The sequence below is a fragment of the Carya illinoinensis genome, chromosome 1 (assembly GCF_018687715.1).
Source record: "Carya illinoinensis cultivar Pawnee chromosome 1, C.illinoinensisPawnee_v1, whole genome shotgun sequence".
NCBI classification, from domain to species: Eukaryota; Viridiplantae; Streptophyta; class Magnoliopsida; order Fagales; family Juglandaceae; genus Carya; species Carya illinoinensis.
Window position 1 is genome coordinate 1946979 of NC_056752.1, and position 18087 is coordinate 1965065.

The 18087-nt window shown below is 39.0% G+C and overlaps 1 protein-coding gene across 2 annotated transcripts; it reads left to right on the forward strand.

The window, feature by feature from the left end:
- Window positions 1–1295: 1295 nt before the first annotated feature.
- On the forward strand, window positions 1296–17054 carry LOC122305046 (probable cadmium/zinc-transporting ATPase HMA1, chloroplastic). Of its 2 annotated transcripts, XM_043117329.1 has the most exons (13): window positions 1297–1936; window positions 3339–3489; window positions 9228–9412; window positions 10456–10602; window positions 11107–11302; window positions 12181–12293; window positions 12680–12921; window positions 13519–13624; window positions 14182–14346; window positions 15168–15384; window positions 16020–16207; window positions 16297–16383; window positions 16718–17054. In XM_043117329.1, the coding sequence occupies exons 1-13, from the start codon at window positions 1304–1306 to the stop codon at window positions 16898–16900; spliced, it is 2613 nt and encodes an 870-aa protein (XP_042973263.1). In that variant the 5' UTR covers window positions 1297–1303; the 3' UTR covers window positions 16901–17054. The 2 variants fall into 2 exon arrangements, with proteins under 2 accessions (XP_042973272.1, XP_042973263.1); XM_043117338.1 differs by lacking the exon at window positions 9228–9412 and having other exon boundaries at window positions 1296–1936; window positions 10469–10602.
- The last annotated feature ends 1033 nt before the right edge of the window (window positions 17055–18087 follow it).

Genomic DNA, 18087 nt, shown 5'->3' on the forward strand with positions numbered 1-18087 from the left:
GGGGCCCACTCGGATCCCTTGCCTTGACCGTCTTCAAACGTAAGGGTATATGTATTCTGGGGGGTTGCATTTTACAAAGCATGGAAATTGGAAACTTCATTGGATTGACTGCAAATTACCAAAGCATTTCCCATTAGTATAATCGATAAATGTGGAAAGTTCCTTTCTTCATCTAAGCAAACGTGTAAAGGCACTGTTCGTGGGTCTCTTCTGCACAGCAACTGATTCTCTCTCTCTTTTTATTTTTGTTTTCTAAATAGAAAACAAATATCAGCTCAAGTTTTATTAATCAACCAACTGATTAATTAGACAGCAACTGATTCTCTAAGTGTATATGTAATTACCATTTTAATTAAAATCAGCCCTGTATACACTATTTCTTCTTGTGAAAATTCCATTGGAGTATATGAATTGTCCTTTGAGATTGCTCCAGTTGTGCTCTACGTTATGATATGCTTTTGCTCATTCTGAGAGGACGACTTTTGCCTTAGTCCTTTGATTGTCGCTTATCAATCCGATTTTGCTTTCTTCTCACCAATCACGGACTCGTATTATTCGAGACCGTTCTTCAATTGCAACGCTATAGTTCCGATTGTGAAGGGTCAAAAGAAGTAAATATATATGTAGTCTACTACTATTCGAGACCATCCGAATCTTATCGCTAGTATGATTCTCTTCAAGTGGCACAACTAGGGATATGTATCTTAACCAAATTTTTCTCCGGTCTAACCTGGAAATCCAGAAATCCAATTGGATCTGGATAGGTATCCACCCAGATTGGATCCAGGTGGGTAGAGTATCTAACCGATTACGGATCCGATTATGACATAGTATTTTTTTTAGAACAAGATTTTTGTTCCAAACTATCAATTTGCATGTATAAAAACTAGAATAATAAAAAGGTGGAGTTAAAACTGGATACCAGTTACAATCCAAATACCTGCCTAGATTGTAACTAATTTTACCCAATGGATACTCACTCGGTTTTAAAATTTTGGTTGCGGACCGAAATGTTTCTAAATATTTAAATCTGTATCCGGATGCACAGTTTTAAGTATTATCGTGATTTATCAAAAAAATAAAAATAAATTAAAAAAATTATATTAAAAAAAATGGCTTTTTAAAATTTAAAAAAAAAAAAAACTGAAGATTGAAATCCTAAATTACTTCCAACACTTTTCTATTTATTTATTATTATTATTTTAATAAAGTACGTAGATAGTGAAATTTGGGAAGGCAAAACGAGGACGTTTCGCTGGTGAAACGTGTGTTATTTCAGCATATGACCGGGGGGACTTAGCTCATGGTGTGGGGTGGATGGCATCATGGCAACACCAACGCCTGGCTCATATTCAGTACTGCCCACTCTTCACTGACCGTACACTTTCCCTCTCTCTCGTCAATTCCTTCCCCTTTCATCGACGATGCGCTGAGCATCGAATATCCCCAAACCCTTAACGCAATAATGGAAACCCTCCCTCGTCCAATCGCCGCCAGATCCCACCCTTTCCCCATTCTCAGAACCCGCCTCCGAGTCAACTCCTCCAAACCTATCTTCAACTCTGCCCTCCAATTCCCCGTAATTCGATTCAAACCCCTATCTCCTCAACTCAATTCCCAGACTCTTCGCCTTTCCCATAAGTGCTGCGTCTCCAAGGCATCCGATCACAACCACGACCACCATCACCATGATCAACATCACCACCACCATTGCCATGAGGACGCGAAGCTGAGCAGGGCTCAGGAAGCGTTCATCGGGTTCGCAAAAGCAATTAGGTGGACGGATTTGGCAGATTTCCTGAGGGAGCATTTGCAATTGTGCTGCTGTTCCGCGGCTCTGTTTCTAGCCACCGCCGCTTGCCCTTATGCCGTGCCGAAGCCGGCGGTGAAGCCTCTACAAAACGCTTTCATGCTCGTTGCATTCCCTCTTGTCGGGGTAATATATACTTACATTTGTTTTGTTCTTATAAGTTTTTGACCATACACTCGGAGCAAATTTGAACTTACTCGAAATCAGGGCGTTCTGTTTATATAGAAAATTCATTATTTAATTTTTGTGGCATTGCATATGTCAACTTCTAGAGGCGACTGTATTCTGGGTTATGGCGGTAGGAAGGTTATATTTGGAGGTGTAACCAGTTCGGTTCAGTTTTGAACTTTTGGAACCAAACCAATATGCACTGATTTGAAAATTTAAGAATAGATACGGACTATTTGATACCGAAATCAGAACTTTTGGTTTCTCCGGATTCAGTCCGGTCCGGTTTTCCTAAACGGTGGCACTACATAAGTTGAGACTTAAGAGCCGGTTCCTCTAATGTTTGGTCATGTTTAAGATTAAAATTTCATGTTATGTTAATTTTATATTATAAAACTAAAATTTATATGTTATATCGAATGATATACTAAAAATTATAAGATTAATTTTATGTTATATCAAGTGTTATATTAATTTTATGTTATAAGATTAATATACATGAATAATAAGATTAAGATTTCATGTTAAATAAATTAGCAATTTAGCATATAATATATCTAATATAGTATAAAAAATTATATTAAAAATCTTTTATATATAATATAAAAAATTAAAATATATATTTACTAGTCCGGTTCGGTTCAAACTAGTTTTTAAAATATGAAAACCGGTATTAAACCGGTTTCAATTCTTAAGAACGGGTACCGAACCAAACTGGACTAGTTACAAACCCGACCAAACCCATCGGTTCAGTCGGTTCAACTGGTTTTCCTTTTTTTTTTTTTTACACCCATACTTATATTTTATTAAACTTGGGTTTTAAACTCCTTCAGCATTTTTCCAGTGTTTTATGGGGATTTTTTGGTGGTTGTGTGGGTGTTATGAGAGAGAAAAAGGCAAAATATTAAGAAACCTGGGGTTGGTTTTCTTGAAGGGGTCAGTTGAGGTAAGAAACTGAGATGAAAAAACAATACGGCCAGCAAGGCAATGCAAATCACGTGGGAGTGTAGCCTTTCTCCTTTCTTTAATCATCATTAGGGCTCTAGTTTTTATGGTTATTGGTTGTGCATACCCTCTTTGTTTTTTTATATGAGCTTTGCTACTCATCATCCTACACACCACACTAATTTTTATTTTATTTTATTTATTTTTTATTTTTTGGTTTTATTCCTGCAAAACTAACTAAGTTATTCTACTCATCATCCTTACATCACATACTTGCTGAGGGAAAAAAATAAAATAAAAAATCATGTGTGGTGTAGGGATGATGAATAGAATTTTTCATTTTATATTGTTGAGTATTCTCTATATTTTCTTGACAGTTTAGTAGGTGATTAAATACATGTCTCTTGTGTATCAGGTCTCTGCATCACTTGATGCTCTTACTGATATTGTTGGTGGAAAAGTAAATATCCATGTGTTAATGGCTCTTGCAGCCTTTGCATCAGCATTTATGGGGAACCCCTTAGAAGGAGGGTTACTTCTTGCCATGTTTAATCTGGCCCATATCGGTAGGCAATCTAAACTACCATATTTGGCAAGAACTTTATGTGTGTGTGTGTGTGTGTGTGCATGGGCACATGTGCGCATGCTTTTTTTTTATAAGTAAACGGTAGTATTAATAATAAAAGGCATAGCCCAAGTACACAAGAAGGTATACAAGAGGCAAGACCTATCTAAGTGGCTATAGAAGTCATTAGAAACTCGTTTACATTTAGTCCATTAAAGTCTATAGCTAGAGACCATAGAAACAAAGTGCTGAAAAATAAGATACAAAGCTCCTCAGATGTCCTCTCCTTATCTTCAAAAGTTCGTTCATTTCGCTCTTGCCAAATGCACCACATAATGCAGATAGGTACCATCTTCCACACAGCTTTGATATGTAAGTCTCCCCCCGGCATCGCCCAACTGGCTAATAGTTCAACAACTGACTTCGGCATCACCCAATTCAACCCTACTCGACGGAATACTTCACACCACAATGCTCTGGCTGTCTCACAGTGTAGCAGAAGATGATTCACTGACTCACCAGCTTTCTTACACATACAGCACCAATCCGTAATGATTACCCGCCGCTTCCGCAGATTATCGGTAGTCAGGATCTTACCCAGGGCTGCTGTCCAGATGAAGAAAAGTGTTTTGGGCGGCGCCTTATTCCTCCACAATCTTCTCCATGGAAACGGAACATTCGGTATATCTGTAAGGGCCTTATAATAAGAGCGAACCGAGAAAATACCCTTACCCGTATGTTTCCACCACAGCTTATCTTCATGCAATCCATTCGGCTTCATAGAGTACACTAGGTTGAAAAAATCTGCGAAACTGTTTACTTCCCAATCATGTGCTGCTCTATAGAAAGTGACGTTCCAGTGTACTTGATCCCCTGAGCGAATCAAAAGATCCGCGACCGAGGCTTCTTGATCGCACGCCATTTGATATACAAAAGGAAAAGCATCCTTCAGTGCCTCCTCCCCACACCAAATGTCCCTCCAAAATCTTATACGTGTGCCCTCCCCCACCAAAAGTTTAGTATGGTTGGCAAATAGCCTCCATCCTCTTCTTATTTGCTTCCAGACCCCCACTCCATACGGCCCATTTCCTTCTCTACTACACCATCCCCCCCATAGGCTGCCATATTTACTATGGACTACTGTTTTCCATAATGCTTCTGGTTCCATATTATATCTCCAGAACCATTTCCCTAGGAGTGCCTGATTGAACTTTCTCAAGTTCTTTATCCCCAAACCACCTGAAGAAATTGGTCTGCAAACCGTATCCCAGTTGATTAAGTGAAACTTGAATTCATCCCCCAAACCACTCCAGAGGAAATCCCAATACAATTTTTCAATCCGTGCCGCCACAGACGCTGGAATTGTAAAAAGAGACAGGAAGTAAGTGGGTAAGTTAGAAAGAGTACTCTTTATCAGGGTCACTCGGCCTCCTTTCGATAAATACAGTCTCTTCCATCCAGCCAATCTTCTCTCTATTTTCTCGATAACTGTATCCCATATAGCTATGGCACGTGAAGCCGCCCCCAGCGGTAGACCCAGATATGACATAGGAAGAGTGGCTACCTTACACCCCAAAGTGTTAGCCAACTGTCGAGATCTACTAACATTCCCAACTGGTACTAGTTCTGATTTATCAAAATTTACTCTCAAACCTGATGCTGCTTCAAAGCATAACAATACCGCTTTCAGAGTTCTAAGTTGTTCTTGTTCTGCCTCACAGAAAATTAAAGTATCATCGGCAAAAAGTAAATGAGATATTGAGATAAGGCCCCTATCCGGATCACCCACAGAAAAACCAGCCAACAAACCATTGGTAACTAAGGCCATTAACATCCTACTCAGGGCCTCCATGATAATAACAAAGAGAAGTGGAGATAGCGGATCCCCTTGTCTCAAACCTCTCGAACTGTTAAAAAAGCCTTCTGGACTGCCATTAATCAGAATTGAGAATCTTGCTGTTGAGATGCACCATCTGATCCACCTACACCATTTTTCTCCAAATCCACATCTCCTCAATAGATAGATAAGAAAGTCCCAATTTACATGGTCATATGCCTTTTCCATGTCTAATTTACAAATAATCCCTGCCATACCGGATTTTAGTCTACTATCCAAACATTCATTGGCTATTAATACCGAATCCAGAATTTGACGACCCCTAACAAAGGCATTTTGTGGCTTTGAAATTATCTTACCAATGGCCTCTCCCAACCTGTTTGCTAGAACCTTTGAAATGATTTTATAGACCCCGTTAATGAGGCTAACGGGCCTAAAATCCTTCACTTCCACAGCCTCGGTCTTCTTCGGAATTAATGCAATAAAAGTTGTATTCAAACTTTTCTGAAATTTCCCAGACAAGAATAATTCCTGGAAGACATTCAACATATCCTCTTTTATCACCTCCCAACATGTGTGGAAAAATCCCATCGAGAAGCCATCTGGTCCTGGCGCTTTTTCTTTCCCCATACGTCTGATCACTTCATATATCTCCTCTTCCTCGAACGCTCTTTCCAACCTTGCCGCTGTCTGTGGTTCAATGGAATCAAAAACAAGACCATCTACTTTTGGCCTCCATCCCTCTCTCTCTGTAAATAGTTGTTCGAAAAAATTCAGCACATGTCCCCGTATCACCGGCGCCTCAGTACACTCTCTACCATTTATATTCAACATCTCAATGGTATTATTCCTCCTATGTGAGTTTGCCACTCTATGGAAGAATTTGGTACTTCTATCCCCTTCTTTCAGCCACAAAGCTCTTGATTTTTGTCGCCAAGATATCTCTTCAAAAGATAATACCTTTTCCAGCTCTGAAGTCAATTCTGCCTTTCTTGATCTTTCCTCTACGGTGAGAGATCGACCTTCATTGATCCTTTCAATAACCTGTAATTCTCCCAACATGTTTTTCTTTTGCTCCCCTAGGTCACCAAAAGATTGAGCATTCCATAGCTTTAAATCTTCCTTTAAAGCCTTTAATTTGCCTGCAAGAACATGGGAAGGAGTACCATTAAACTGATAAGAGGACCACCAACGCCTTACCCTTTTCACAAAGCCCTCGCTTTTAAGCCACATGTTTTCAAATTTGAAGTAACTACGCCCACTTTGAATGCCTCCTCCGTCCAGTACAATTGGAAAGTGATCTGAGCATATACGCGGCAATCTCCTCTGACAAACCTCTGGATACTGACATTCCCACTCTGGCGATATTAAGAATCTATCCAACCGTGACCATGTCTGACTATTGAACCAGGTAAAAGGGCCGCCGATAAGTGGTAAATCCACCAAGTTCAGCTCAAAGATACAGTCGGAAAACTCTGTCATGGCTGGTCGTATACGACTATCACCCGATCTTTCACTGGGAAACCTTGTGATGTTAAAATCCCCTCCTATGCACCACGGGAGATCCCACCAGCTGTGTACCCCCGCCATTTCTTCCCATAGTTGATGTCTGACGTTGTCAACATTCGGTCCATAAATTCCTGCAAAAGCCCACAAAAAATTATCTTCCACCATTTTAAGAGAAACGGCCACCGTATATTCCCCTATGAACTCCTCCCTCTTCATCATCACCCTTTTGTCCCACATCACCAAAATACCCCCCGAAGCCCCATTCGAAGCCAGATACACCCAGTCTACGTATGGGCAATGCCATACACTTCTCACTATTTTTCTGGTTACCAATTTCAGATTGGTCTCTTGTAAGCATACAATATCCACCCGCCATTCCCGTAACAAGTTTTTTATGCAGGAGCGCTTATTATTCTCATTTAGCCCCCGAACATTCCACGACACTATTTTTGGCTTCATAAAGAAACAAACGTACCCTTCCCTTTGACCCTCTCACGGCTTGAACTACCCTCATTCAATGACCAATCCAATCTCTTAAGCTCCCTTTCTTTCTTGGCTCCTTTATTTTTAGAATGCGAGTGACCCACCTCAATGGCTGTGAGAAGAGCCAAAAACTGTTCTTCATAGCCCACACACTTCATGCCCACTATCTGTTGAATATCTTTCACCTTGTTGAATACCCAATCCGACATCTCACATTCATTTGGTAAGAGACAGTCTAAAGGGAACGGATTCTTGTCCCCCTGCCCTTCACACTGATTTTGGCCTTCCCATTCCACCATTGTGTTTACTGTCTCCACTCCATCTGCTCTGGTGATCATCTGGTTTAAATCTTGAGAGTCAGGGACACTGATTAAGGTTATCGGCTGGTTTAAATCTTGAGAGTCAGGGACCATTATTATTTCATCACTTTGATCTGTAGGCTCCTCCCCCATGCTATCCGAAATATTCTGTCCACCATCCGTAAGTGGGAAAGCTCTCGGGAGCTGATTTTTTTCGTTTTTCTCCATGATCTCCTTATTCCGTTCGGATCCGTGTTCTGGGAAAAGGTCTAGATGTTCTCCCACTGGACCATGTAACTCCATATGCGGAAAAACCTCCACCATATTGCCTATCGGTGTTGTCTGTACGTAAATATCTGGGAAAAGAACCATCGGAGGCTGGATCTCCTCATTTTCCTCTATACGATACGGTAAAATCTGGTCCACCCTACTCGCCGGCGATGTCTGTGTTGCCGGAATCATATTCGCCGTCGTTATCTGTTCGGCCTGAGCGTGGGTTTTCGTTAGCTTCTGGGCTGCCGACGTAGACGGGTCTGCTATCGGGTCACGGATCCTCCAGGTTTTAGATACCTGCCCGTAAGCTAAGGTCGGGTTATTAGGCCTGTTAGGGCCTTTACCCACAGGCCCCTTGCTGCCCAAATTAAAAGGCCTCGTGGCCCTGAGCTCCTTTTCTTCCAGGCCCATATCCGGCCCATTATAGGCCTGCCCCAACTCCTTGTTTAAAAGAAACTCTATTTTCTTCTGCAGATCTATAATCTACGTTTTCGCTTCCCACAACAAATTCAACTTTTCCCCGTCAGACACGCCACCTACCTGTCTGCTACAGTTCTGCCATTGTATCGGGCACGTCTCTCTGTCAGGGACCTGACCCAAAGCCATACTTTCAGTTCGCTGCTCCTGTGGTTGCACCACCATCAAAGCCTCCTTGTAGGACAGAGGTTGTGATTGCACCCGCCACTGCTTAACCATCGCCTTCTTCCTACTGTCCTCAGTTTGCATTTTTCTCTTTTCTTCCACAAAATCCCACAGCGCCTCCCCCATCTTATTCCACCCATTTCCTTCTTCCTCAGGTATGAGTATGAAGTTCCTCCTCCCACCAACTCCATACTCTACCACTGCTAGATAACGGCCTCTCGAGTTTGAACACCGTTGAGCAATGAAACTACTGCTGCCTTCCCTTTTTGAGGTATAAAACTCCTTTTGTTCTTCCTTTGAACAGACCTCCATGGCCTTTGCCAGCCACTGCACCGCTGATATACCCAGAGTAATCTTTGCCACCATCCTCCAAGATTTTTCAGTGATAACCACCCTGCCTCCCTCCTTTACAAGAGAGAAGCATTTTGAATCAATAACTATCTCCTTACACCACTGCATAACGTATAACCAGATCCTAACTAACCACCGCCGTGAGAACCGTCGTTACCTACCCCAACTAAAGCAACTGGATAAAGCTAACCATCACGGGAGAGAAAGTGTACGGAGAGAAAGTGTACGGAGACACAATGACATACATCTCACACAATATTGTTCATGTGTGCATGCTGCGTGCACGAATGTGTATTTGGAGACGGAATTTTAAGTTTTATTGTTTAAAGTGTATGGTGACTGCAGCTGAAGAGTATTTCACCAGCCGCTCAATGGTAGATGTTAAAGAATTAAAGGAAAATTATCCAGATTTTGCTCTAGTGCTGGACATAACTGATGATAAGCTTCCCAATACTTCTGATTTGGCATACAAGAGGGTTCCTGTGCACAATGTAGAAGTTGACTCTTATATCTTGGTTGGAGCGGGTGAGGTATGTGATGGCAGGTGTAGTACCTTGGTTTCCTTTTGGCTTTGAAGAATATAAATTTCTATTAATTAAAATTCCAGCAGAGATGAGGAAAGCATGATGGTGGTTCTGTGTTTGTTGCTGAGGCCTTTGGTAAATCTAAATTAGACATGTATGCTCTAGCCAAACTCATCACAATACGATATACATGACGATTAGTATGTTCCAGCCCCATGACTCTAGACTTTTTGGTGCTTTTCAATAAAATTGAAGCATTATGTGTACTTCTCTCAATTCTGTATTTCTGTTTTGGTTCACTTCACTTTCTTGTTCTTTATCGGTGTTTTGGGCCACTGCACTTTCCACCTGTCGATATTAAAGATTTTACATGATATTTACGTGTTTCATCATATTTAAATGTATCCTTTTTCTCTAGCATGAATAGGTGATGGTCTTGTCCCGTATCCTTGGGCCTTTGACTATTTTATGATCAATAAAATTTTGTTTACCGATCAAAAAAAAAATTTAAGTGTATCCTTTTTGTGCTTCCAAGTTTCATTGACACGCGTACACTACATATCTGTAGTATGGATAATCTAGGATTTTTTTATAAGTAAAATTTTTTATTCATAATGGCAAAAGTAGTCATAGCCCAAGTACAGAGGATCTAGGATTATAAAATATTTTATACTTTGTTATGCATGCGTATTCTTTATGTGATATTTAAGTATTTCATCGTATTTAATGGCGTATAAACCAAAGTGTAAGACCGTAGGGTCCTATGAATTTGGTGTTATAGGCAGACTGAGCACTGCTGAGTTTTAGATTCTTTTCAAATATTTGCAAAAGGATGATTTGATAGCATCTTGAAACCAATTTAAGAAACCTTCTGTCTGAAGTATGTTTAACTTGCCCATAGAATTTGATCTTCTTTCTGAGCTTTGATCAGTTGCTTAGTAGGTCTGTCCGTAGTGAGTTTGGTTTCCTGTTTTCTTGGTATTTTTCATCTTTCTGTGCAATGCATTAGAATATGGAAGCATTGTAATGGTGGATGGTATTGTGATTAGTCTGTGCCTGTAGATTGTGAGGTTTTCCAAGGCAGTGCTACCATTACCATTGAGCATTTGACAGGAGAAGTCAAACCGTTGGAGATAAAAGTTGGAGACAGGATTCCCGGCGGTGCAAGAAATTTGGATGGAAGAATGATTGTGAAGGTATGTTTGTGAAACTGTCTATTTTCTCGTAATATTTTCTTAAATGGACGTGTAGGAAGACATCGGCATGCTTGCTTTTCCAGTTTTTTATTTTTTTGTTCTTGCAAATGATTTTTTGTATGTCCTATAATGCATATAAATTTTTGGAAATTGTGTTTTATTAGCCAAAATAGATAAATAAGGTCAGAAAGTTGCATGGTAGTTTTCTCTTTACACATCACACTGTTGATGCTCCTATTGGCTTATAAACAACATTCTGATTGCTTTACTCAGTCTTGTGTGCATGATCAAGCCCCAATTTTCATTTTTCTTGGTTGGGTTCTTTAAAATTTTACTTTCAGAGTGTGAGTTATTTCCCGAGTGGTTATTATTATAGTGGATTGATGCTAGAGGTGCCGATGCTAGATGCTCCTGTTTATAATTCTACTTGGTAAGTTTGCAGTATATTTGCTGGATTCATTCTCTTTTTCTTTCTTGCCCAGTTATGTTTTAATTTTGTTGCAGGCAACAAAGACGTGGAAAGAATCAACACTGAGCAAGATTGTGCAATTAACTGAAGAAGCACAATTGAAGAAACCAAAGCTTCAAAGATGGCTGGATGAATTTGGTGAGCATTACAGCAAGGTAGTTGTAGTGTTGTCCATTGCTGTGGCTGTCATCGGGCCATTTTTATTCAAGTGGCCATTCATTAGCACACCAGGTAATTCAGAGCAAGTGATTATTATTGTATTGTTCGTGAATAATCGGTTACTTTTTGCCATGTGTTGAACTGTCTGATTTTGGTATTTTGATAGTTTTGTTGGATGTACCCCTTCGTCGTGCCAAATCAATCATATGTATTCTCATCCATGTTTTTCCTTTGATTTACATGTTTCCAGTAATCATTTTTGCCCCCTCTTGGTAGGCAGCTTTCTTGGGCTTTTGACTTGCCAATTAGTACCAATTTCTTCCTTCTCAATAGTTTGGAGGGAACTATATGTACAGTAATTAGGTTCCCAACCTTCCTAAAAATAAATTTCCTGGTTGAAGAGATACAACCTGATTAGCTTTCTAGATAAAATAGAGTTCTTGAGACATCTTATCATATAGAAGTTCACGAGACAGAACTAGAAACACTTGAAAGAAAACTGCTACAGATTTTTTTTTGGTAGAAACAATGAGAGCCTTATCTGTTCACCCCGACGTGTTGGTCAAGGTAATATTGAAGCAATAGCCAAGATTAAGATGTTCATCAACCTCTCTCTCTCTCTCTCTCTCTCTCTCTCTCTCTCTCTCTCTCTCTCTCTCTCTCTCTCTCTCCATTTTTTTGGCTGTCTGGATTTACGTATTAGAGGAAGGGTTATGCTACTCATCATCCCACACCACACACCATACATTTTTTAAATTTTTATTTATTTCATTCTTACTAAACTAATTGAGTTGTTCTACTTATCATCCATACACTACATACTTGTTATGGGAAAAAGGGAAAAAAAAAATAAAAGAGGTGAGGTGTGTGGTGTGTGGGATGCTAAGTAGAATTATTTATTAGAGGAATGCTTTATCTTCTACTTGTTTGATATCTGGTTAATTATGTAGCCTGCAGAGGATCGGTTTACAGGGCACTGGGGCTCATGGTGGCAGCTTCACCATGTGCTTTGGCTGTAGCTCCATTGGCATATGCTACTGCAATTAGTTCCTGTGCAAGGAAGGTATCAATCGTCAGAGTTCCATCAATAAGAAATCTTGCAAGTATGGTCGTATAAAAAAAAGTTCATTTTTTTTTTTCAATGAGTCAGTATGGTCTTATCAATTTGATCTTATAACGTATATGTTTGTGCATTCCACTACATGATCTTATAATGTATATTTCCACTTAGAAAATATCAGAGACACATTCCTGAATATAATACTGATAATTAATATTCCTGTATTTCCCTACTTTCATCCAACTACTGATACATCATATCTACTTCAATAATTTCAATAATTCCCGTCCATACTGAATTGTAGGTCATTTTTGGCATAATCTAAACATTCGATATGCTCGATGCACCTTTGCTAATAGTCATGACCCTATGTGTTTTTTTGTTATTAGGGAATACTGCTGAAAGGTGGTCTTGTGCTAGATGCTCTAGCGTCTTGCCACACTATAGCATTTGATAAAACTGGGACATTGACAACTGGGGGGCTTGCGTTCAAAGCCATTGAACCGATTTATGGACACCATGTCAGAAACAATAGATCAAACTTTTCGTCCTGTTGTGTTCCGAGCTGTGAAAAAGAAGCTCTCGCTGTTGCGGCTGCCATGGAGAAGGGTACTACTCACCCGATTGGAAGGTAGCACTTTTCAAAAATTAAATGTCTTTTTAATGTGAAGGTTACCACTCACATATTAAAGATCCATTCATATGGATTTGATCCAGTAATTGAAAGCACTACAACTCTAATTTGCATGATTCCTTGTGACCCCTTTTTTAGTATTTTCTGTGGATATCCATCATGTAGTTTGAGTAAATGAAAATTTTTTATGTTTAGATATGCTCAAAAATTATTTGTGAAACTCAGTTGCTGTCATTTACGTTTTCAATGAGTGTAATATCTTGAGTGTTCTTTCAGTCTCACTAATCTAGCCCTATTTTACCTACTTTGCTTCCATCTCAAGAAAGGGGACGGGCAAAACTACTTTTATAACCTTTTTTTTTTCCTAGTCTTCTATTCCAAAGGCTTTTTTTTTTTTTTTTTTAATTTTTTTGTAAGTATATTCCAAAGGCTGTTTGCAATTCAAGTTTCTAAAAAAGAAATGCAACAAATAATTCTTCGATCCTCATTGAGTTGTATTTGCTCATTTGTATCTCAAGTTTGTTGGTTATGATATTTCAAATGTTAGCTTTTCTTGTTAAACTGTTTACCCATTACTTCTATTGTTTGTTTCAGAGCTGTTGTAGACCACAGTGTTGGGAAAGATCTTCCTTCTGTTTCCATTGAAAGTTTTGAGTATTTTCCTGGTAGAGGTCTCATTGCAACTCTCAATAGCATTGAGGTATTGCATTCTTTCATAGCATATATCCTAGTGCATATTTCTCATTCTATCACCTGCCTCTTAGCGGTAGTTTTCTGTAGATGCTGCCATATCATGTTCCCTTCCTATGTCCTCATAATCAGCATGTGATGAAAATCTTTACTGTGATATATATATACATACATACACACACACATATACTGTTAGTATTTTTTAGTTAATATTCAAACTTTTTTCATTCTTTTATATGTTTCTTCTATATTTTTACAATTTCCTAATTACTTGTCAAAAAAGGAAACCCTAATTCTGTGTTAGAATGCTATGGAAATGACATTTCTCTTATGTTATGGCTATGGTTGTCAAATGGCCGGTATGCATCTTGGTAAACCGTTTCTACACTACATTTATGCAATGCATGTTGGTTGGTTTTGAGACTAATGCAAATTATTTTAGAACTGCATCCGATGTGGTAATAATTAAGGTTTGTGTGCATATGTATTGTTCCACCCACCTGGCATTTAACTGTGTTTGGTAAGTGATAGATCGAGTGACTTACATGGATTTTTCTCTTGTTATAGTCAGGAACTCGAGGGGTTAAACTTTTAAAAGCATTACTTGGTTCTGTGGATTTCATCACTTCATTTTGTAAATCAGCCGATGAATTAAGAAAGATCAAAGATGCTGTAAATGCATCTTCATACGGAAATGAATTTGTTCATGCAGCTCTTTCTGTCGATCAAAAGGTGATGATATTTTATTATTGCTTTCTTTACTTTTTTTTTTTTTTTTTGGGGGGGGGTGGGGTTGTGTGGCGGGGATTTTATAAAATGATGGCCTCTTTTTAGCAAACACCATTGAAACACCTTACTGTCTTGGCATTGAAAGGTGCACCCCATTATTGGGGAGTTCTGCCCTCCAACTCATTTCTTATGTTGAGCTACTTAAACAAAATACTGACTATAATCTGTCTTCCACCTCATTTGAAGATAGATTGATCATAATAGAATTCAATATTACTTTAAATCCTCTAGGACCATAACGGGTGACTTCTTAATCATCAAATACTTCTGAGTTTTTTTTCTATTTTTATATTTTGTTATCTTAAAAAGAACTCGACGAAAGAGAAAGGGAAAATCACCCAAAGTACGCAGCTTGTATGTGGGAATGGTTAGCTATGATCATCATGATTTTGAGCACCACCAAATACCATTGTAATGGTTAACATAGGTAATATCTTCCTTTGGTTAAATATAGTGATAATATGTCAGGGATAGTATCGGCCTATACTAGAGATTGTATGAGGGAGACATTAGATACTGTGAGGATTAATTTATGGCCATTGTCACTACAGTCATAATCATTGTTATACGTCCAATTTTACTCTAGTTTTTTAATTTTCAAGATACTCATCCAATCAATGGGAATCTAAATAATTGGGATTGAAATCCACAAGATTTAAATTCCATCTATTTGAATATATGAATTCATCTACTTCATCTAAACACATCATAAGTGTTGCAAAATGCCATTAAACTGAATTGTAATTACCACTGAGTTTATGCAGGTGACACTGATTCACCTAGAGGATAGACCTCGACCTGGGGTTTCAGACGTCATAGGCGAATTACGTGATCAAGCAAAGCTTCATGTAATGATGCTAACAGGGGATCACAAGTCAAGTGCGTGGAGAGTGGCAAATGCTGTGGGCATCAATGAAGTTTACTGTAGCTTGAAGCCAGAGGATAAGCTAAGTCATTTGAAGGATGTCTCAAGGAATATGGGTGAGTTCCTCCATCAACAATCCCAAAAACTTCATTATTTCAAGTCTTAACTATAATTGTGTCTTGCATACAGCATACATGTATGTATATACACATGTAAGCTAAGTCATGTTTTGCATGTGCTTGAGATGACAATATCATTTGTAATAAACTCGTAATTCTTATCTTCCAAAATATTCATTATATACGGCCATTGTATAAATCTTACAATAGTAAAGACAGCAGCTCTCGTCTATATCCATAAAATCTTGGGTAAAAATGTCCTCATAGATAGGTATATGTGGATATATTGTGTTCATGAAAACTTTTGTAAAGATTTATGTAGAACCGAGTATTATTATTACATGTCTTTTCTTTGATTGGGCTTTCTGGGATAATGGAATCTCTTGAATTTATTTACATTTCCTCTGAGAAACATGCTCATTATTATGTCATGGCCTCTACTCGTTATTTTGAGACACATTTTATCAAATGGCAACCATGTTTTGACCATTATGGTTACAAAAAGCCCTCACACTTCTTTAAGGATTTGTTTCTCACTTAGTTTAATGAGCTTCCCATACTATTTTCTTTTTCGCTCAGAACGTTGTCTTCTCTCAAAGTTTCAAGCAACTTTCAATGTTTTGGGATTTTAGGTGGAGGTCTAATCATGGTCGGTGAAGGTATTAATGATGCACCAGCACTTGCTGCCGCTACCGTGGGGATTGTGCTGGCTCAACGTGCTAGTGCAACTGCTATAGCTGTTGCAGACGTGCTGTTACTACGGGACAATATTTCTGGTGTGCCATTCTGTATTGCCAAGTCCCGCCAAACAACTTCACTGGTATTTGCTAACATTTGGCCTCGCATAATCGGCTGCTTTTTTATCTTTAGTCTTTACCCTTACTGATTTTCTATTACATGTAACTGCAGGTTAAACAAAATGTGGCCCTTGCACTTTCTTCTATATTTCTGGCATCTCTTCCATCTGTTCTGGGATTCCTTCCCTTATGGTTGACGGTATGAATCGTTTTGATGATTTGATATCTTTGCTTTCAATGTTCACGTGCTTTGGTATCTTTTTTCAAAATAAGGACAGTGGCCCAAGTGAACAGCATTAATCATTTTCTGCTTAGAAGCACAACGATTTTTGTTTGTTGCTAGAAAATTAGAAATAGGAAGAAGCACTATGTCCCTTTCGTCCAGTGTTAGGATATCGTGTTTCTATCGGCACCCCAGCCTTCAAAATTAAGAGCACAGTTTTCTGCTCTTTGTTCCTGTTGGATTTTTGGTTGCTTCTTCTATACTTGTGTATTGTCTCGTGATTGGTCTTGTACTTGTTATGAACTTGCAGGTTCTTTTACACGAGGGCGGTACTCTTCTTGTTTGCCTTAATTCGGTACGTGCTCTAAATGATCCATCATGGTCCTGGAGGCAGGATTTATTGAATCTGATTAATGAATTCAAGTCTAGATTACTGTTATCAAGTAGACGTAACTCTAGCTCAGACTCCATCCAGGCTACTGCTACTCGGTAACTTTGCCTTCTCTTATAGGTCCTTTTTTTCCCAGTTAAATTTTTTTTTTTTTTTTTTTTTTTAGTTGGTTCCCTCCAGCTGATTATTATCAAATTTATGTATGTTATACGAAGAAGATGGTCAAATCAAATGTGTAGATACTGATTATAGAAAACCTCTGTCTGTACCCAATTATAATCGGTAAATGGCCAGGCGATTCCACTCGACTTGATAAATAGACCTAAGAAAATATGAACAAAAAAGCTTAACATCTTGAGGATTATGTGGGTAACACAAATATGAATTTGGTTTCTTTGGGATTTGTGTCCACTCGAAGGCTTAGAGTGGGAGACAATTAGACATAAAATGGGTCCTCGTAGTATAAATTGATCATTCAATATTTTTTTTTTGATGAATAAATAAGGTATATTGATCAAAAAAGGAAATATCAGTACACAATTCTAATGCCCTAACTAGGTAGGCACATTAGAGACAAGAAAATCATGAAAGGCCATGCCGTTAAAATCAACAGCAATAGCCCAACTACAGAGAGTTCTAAAAAATAAAAGTTTAAGCTCCCCTAACGATCTCTCTTGATCTTCGAAAGTCCGCGCATTACGCTCCTGCCACAGGCACCACATAATGCATAGAGGGATCATCTTCCAAATTTCTTTAACTGGTTGTCTGCCTCTTATGTTGGACCAACTAGCCAAAGCTGCCTCCACTGTCTTCGGCATAACCCAGGACATATCCAATCTAGCAAAAACCTCATTCCAAAGAGTCCTAGCTGTATCACAATGCAAAAGTAGATGCTCTACCGACTCTCCCCCTCCTCTGCACATGCAACACCAATCTGCAATGATGATCCTTCTTTTTCTCAAATTATCAGTGGTAAGAATCTTTCCCAAAGAAGCAGTCCATACAAAGAAAGACACTTTGGGAGGGGCCTTGTGTCTCCAGATCTTCCTCCAAGGGTACTGAGTGTTAGGCACCTGGGTTAGGGCTTTATAGAAGGAGCGAACCGAAAAAGTACCTTTGCCTGTTAGAGTCCACCACATAACATCCTCTTGTTGCCTGTTTGGTCTTATGGAGTATAGGAGTCCATAGAAGTCTGCAAAACTGCTTATTTCCCAATCATGTGCCTCCCTAGTAAAATTAATGTTCCAAATTATCTGTCCCCCTACAATCTCCATAATCTCTGACACTGC

Coding starts and splice junctions, on each gene's coding strand:
- LOC122305046 (XM_043117329.1), top strand. CDS start 1,304: ATGGTGTGGGGTGGATGGCATCATGGCAACACCAACGCCTGGCTCATA. Junction 1,937..3,338: donor TTGCATTCCCTCTTGTCGGG/GTAATATATACT, acceptor CTTGTGTATCAG/GTCTCTGCATCACTTGATGC. Junction 12,294..12,679: donor TTAGTTCCTGTGCAAGGAAG/GTATCAATCGTC, acceptor TTTTGTTATTAG/GGAATACTGCTGAAAGGTGG.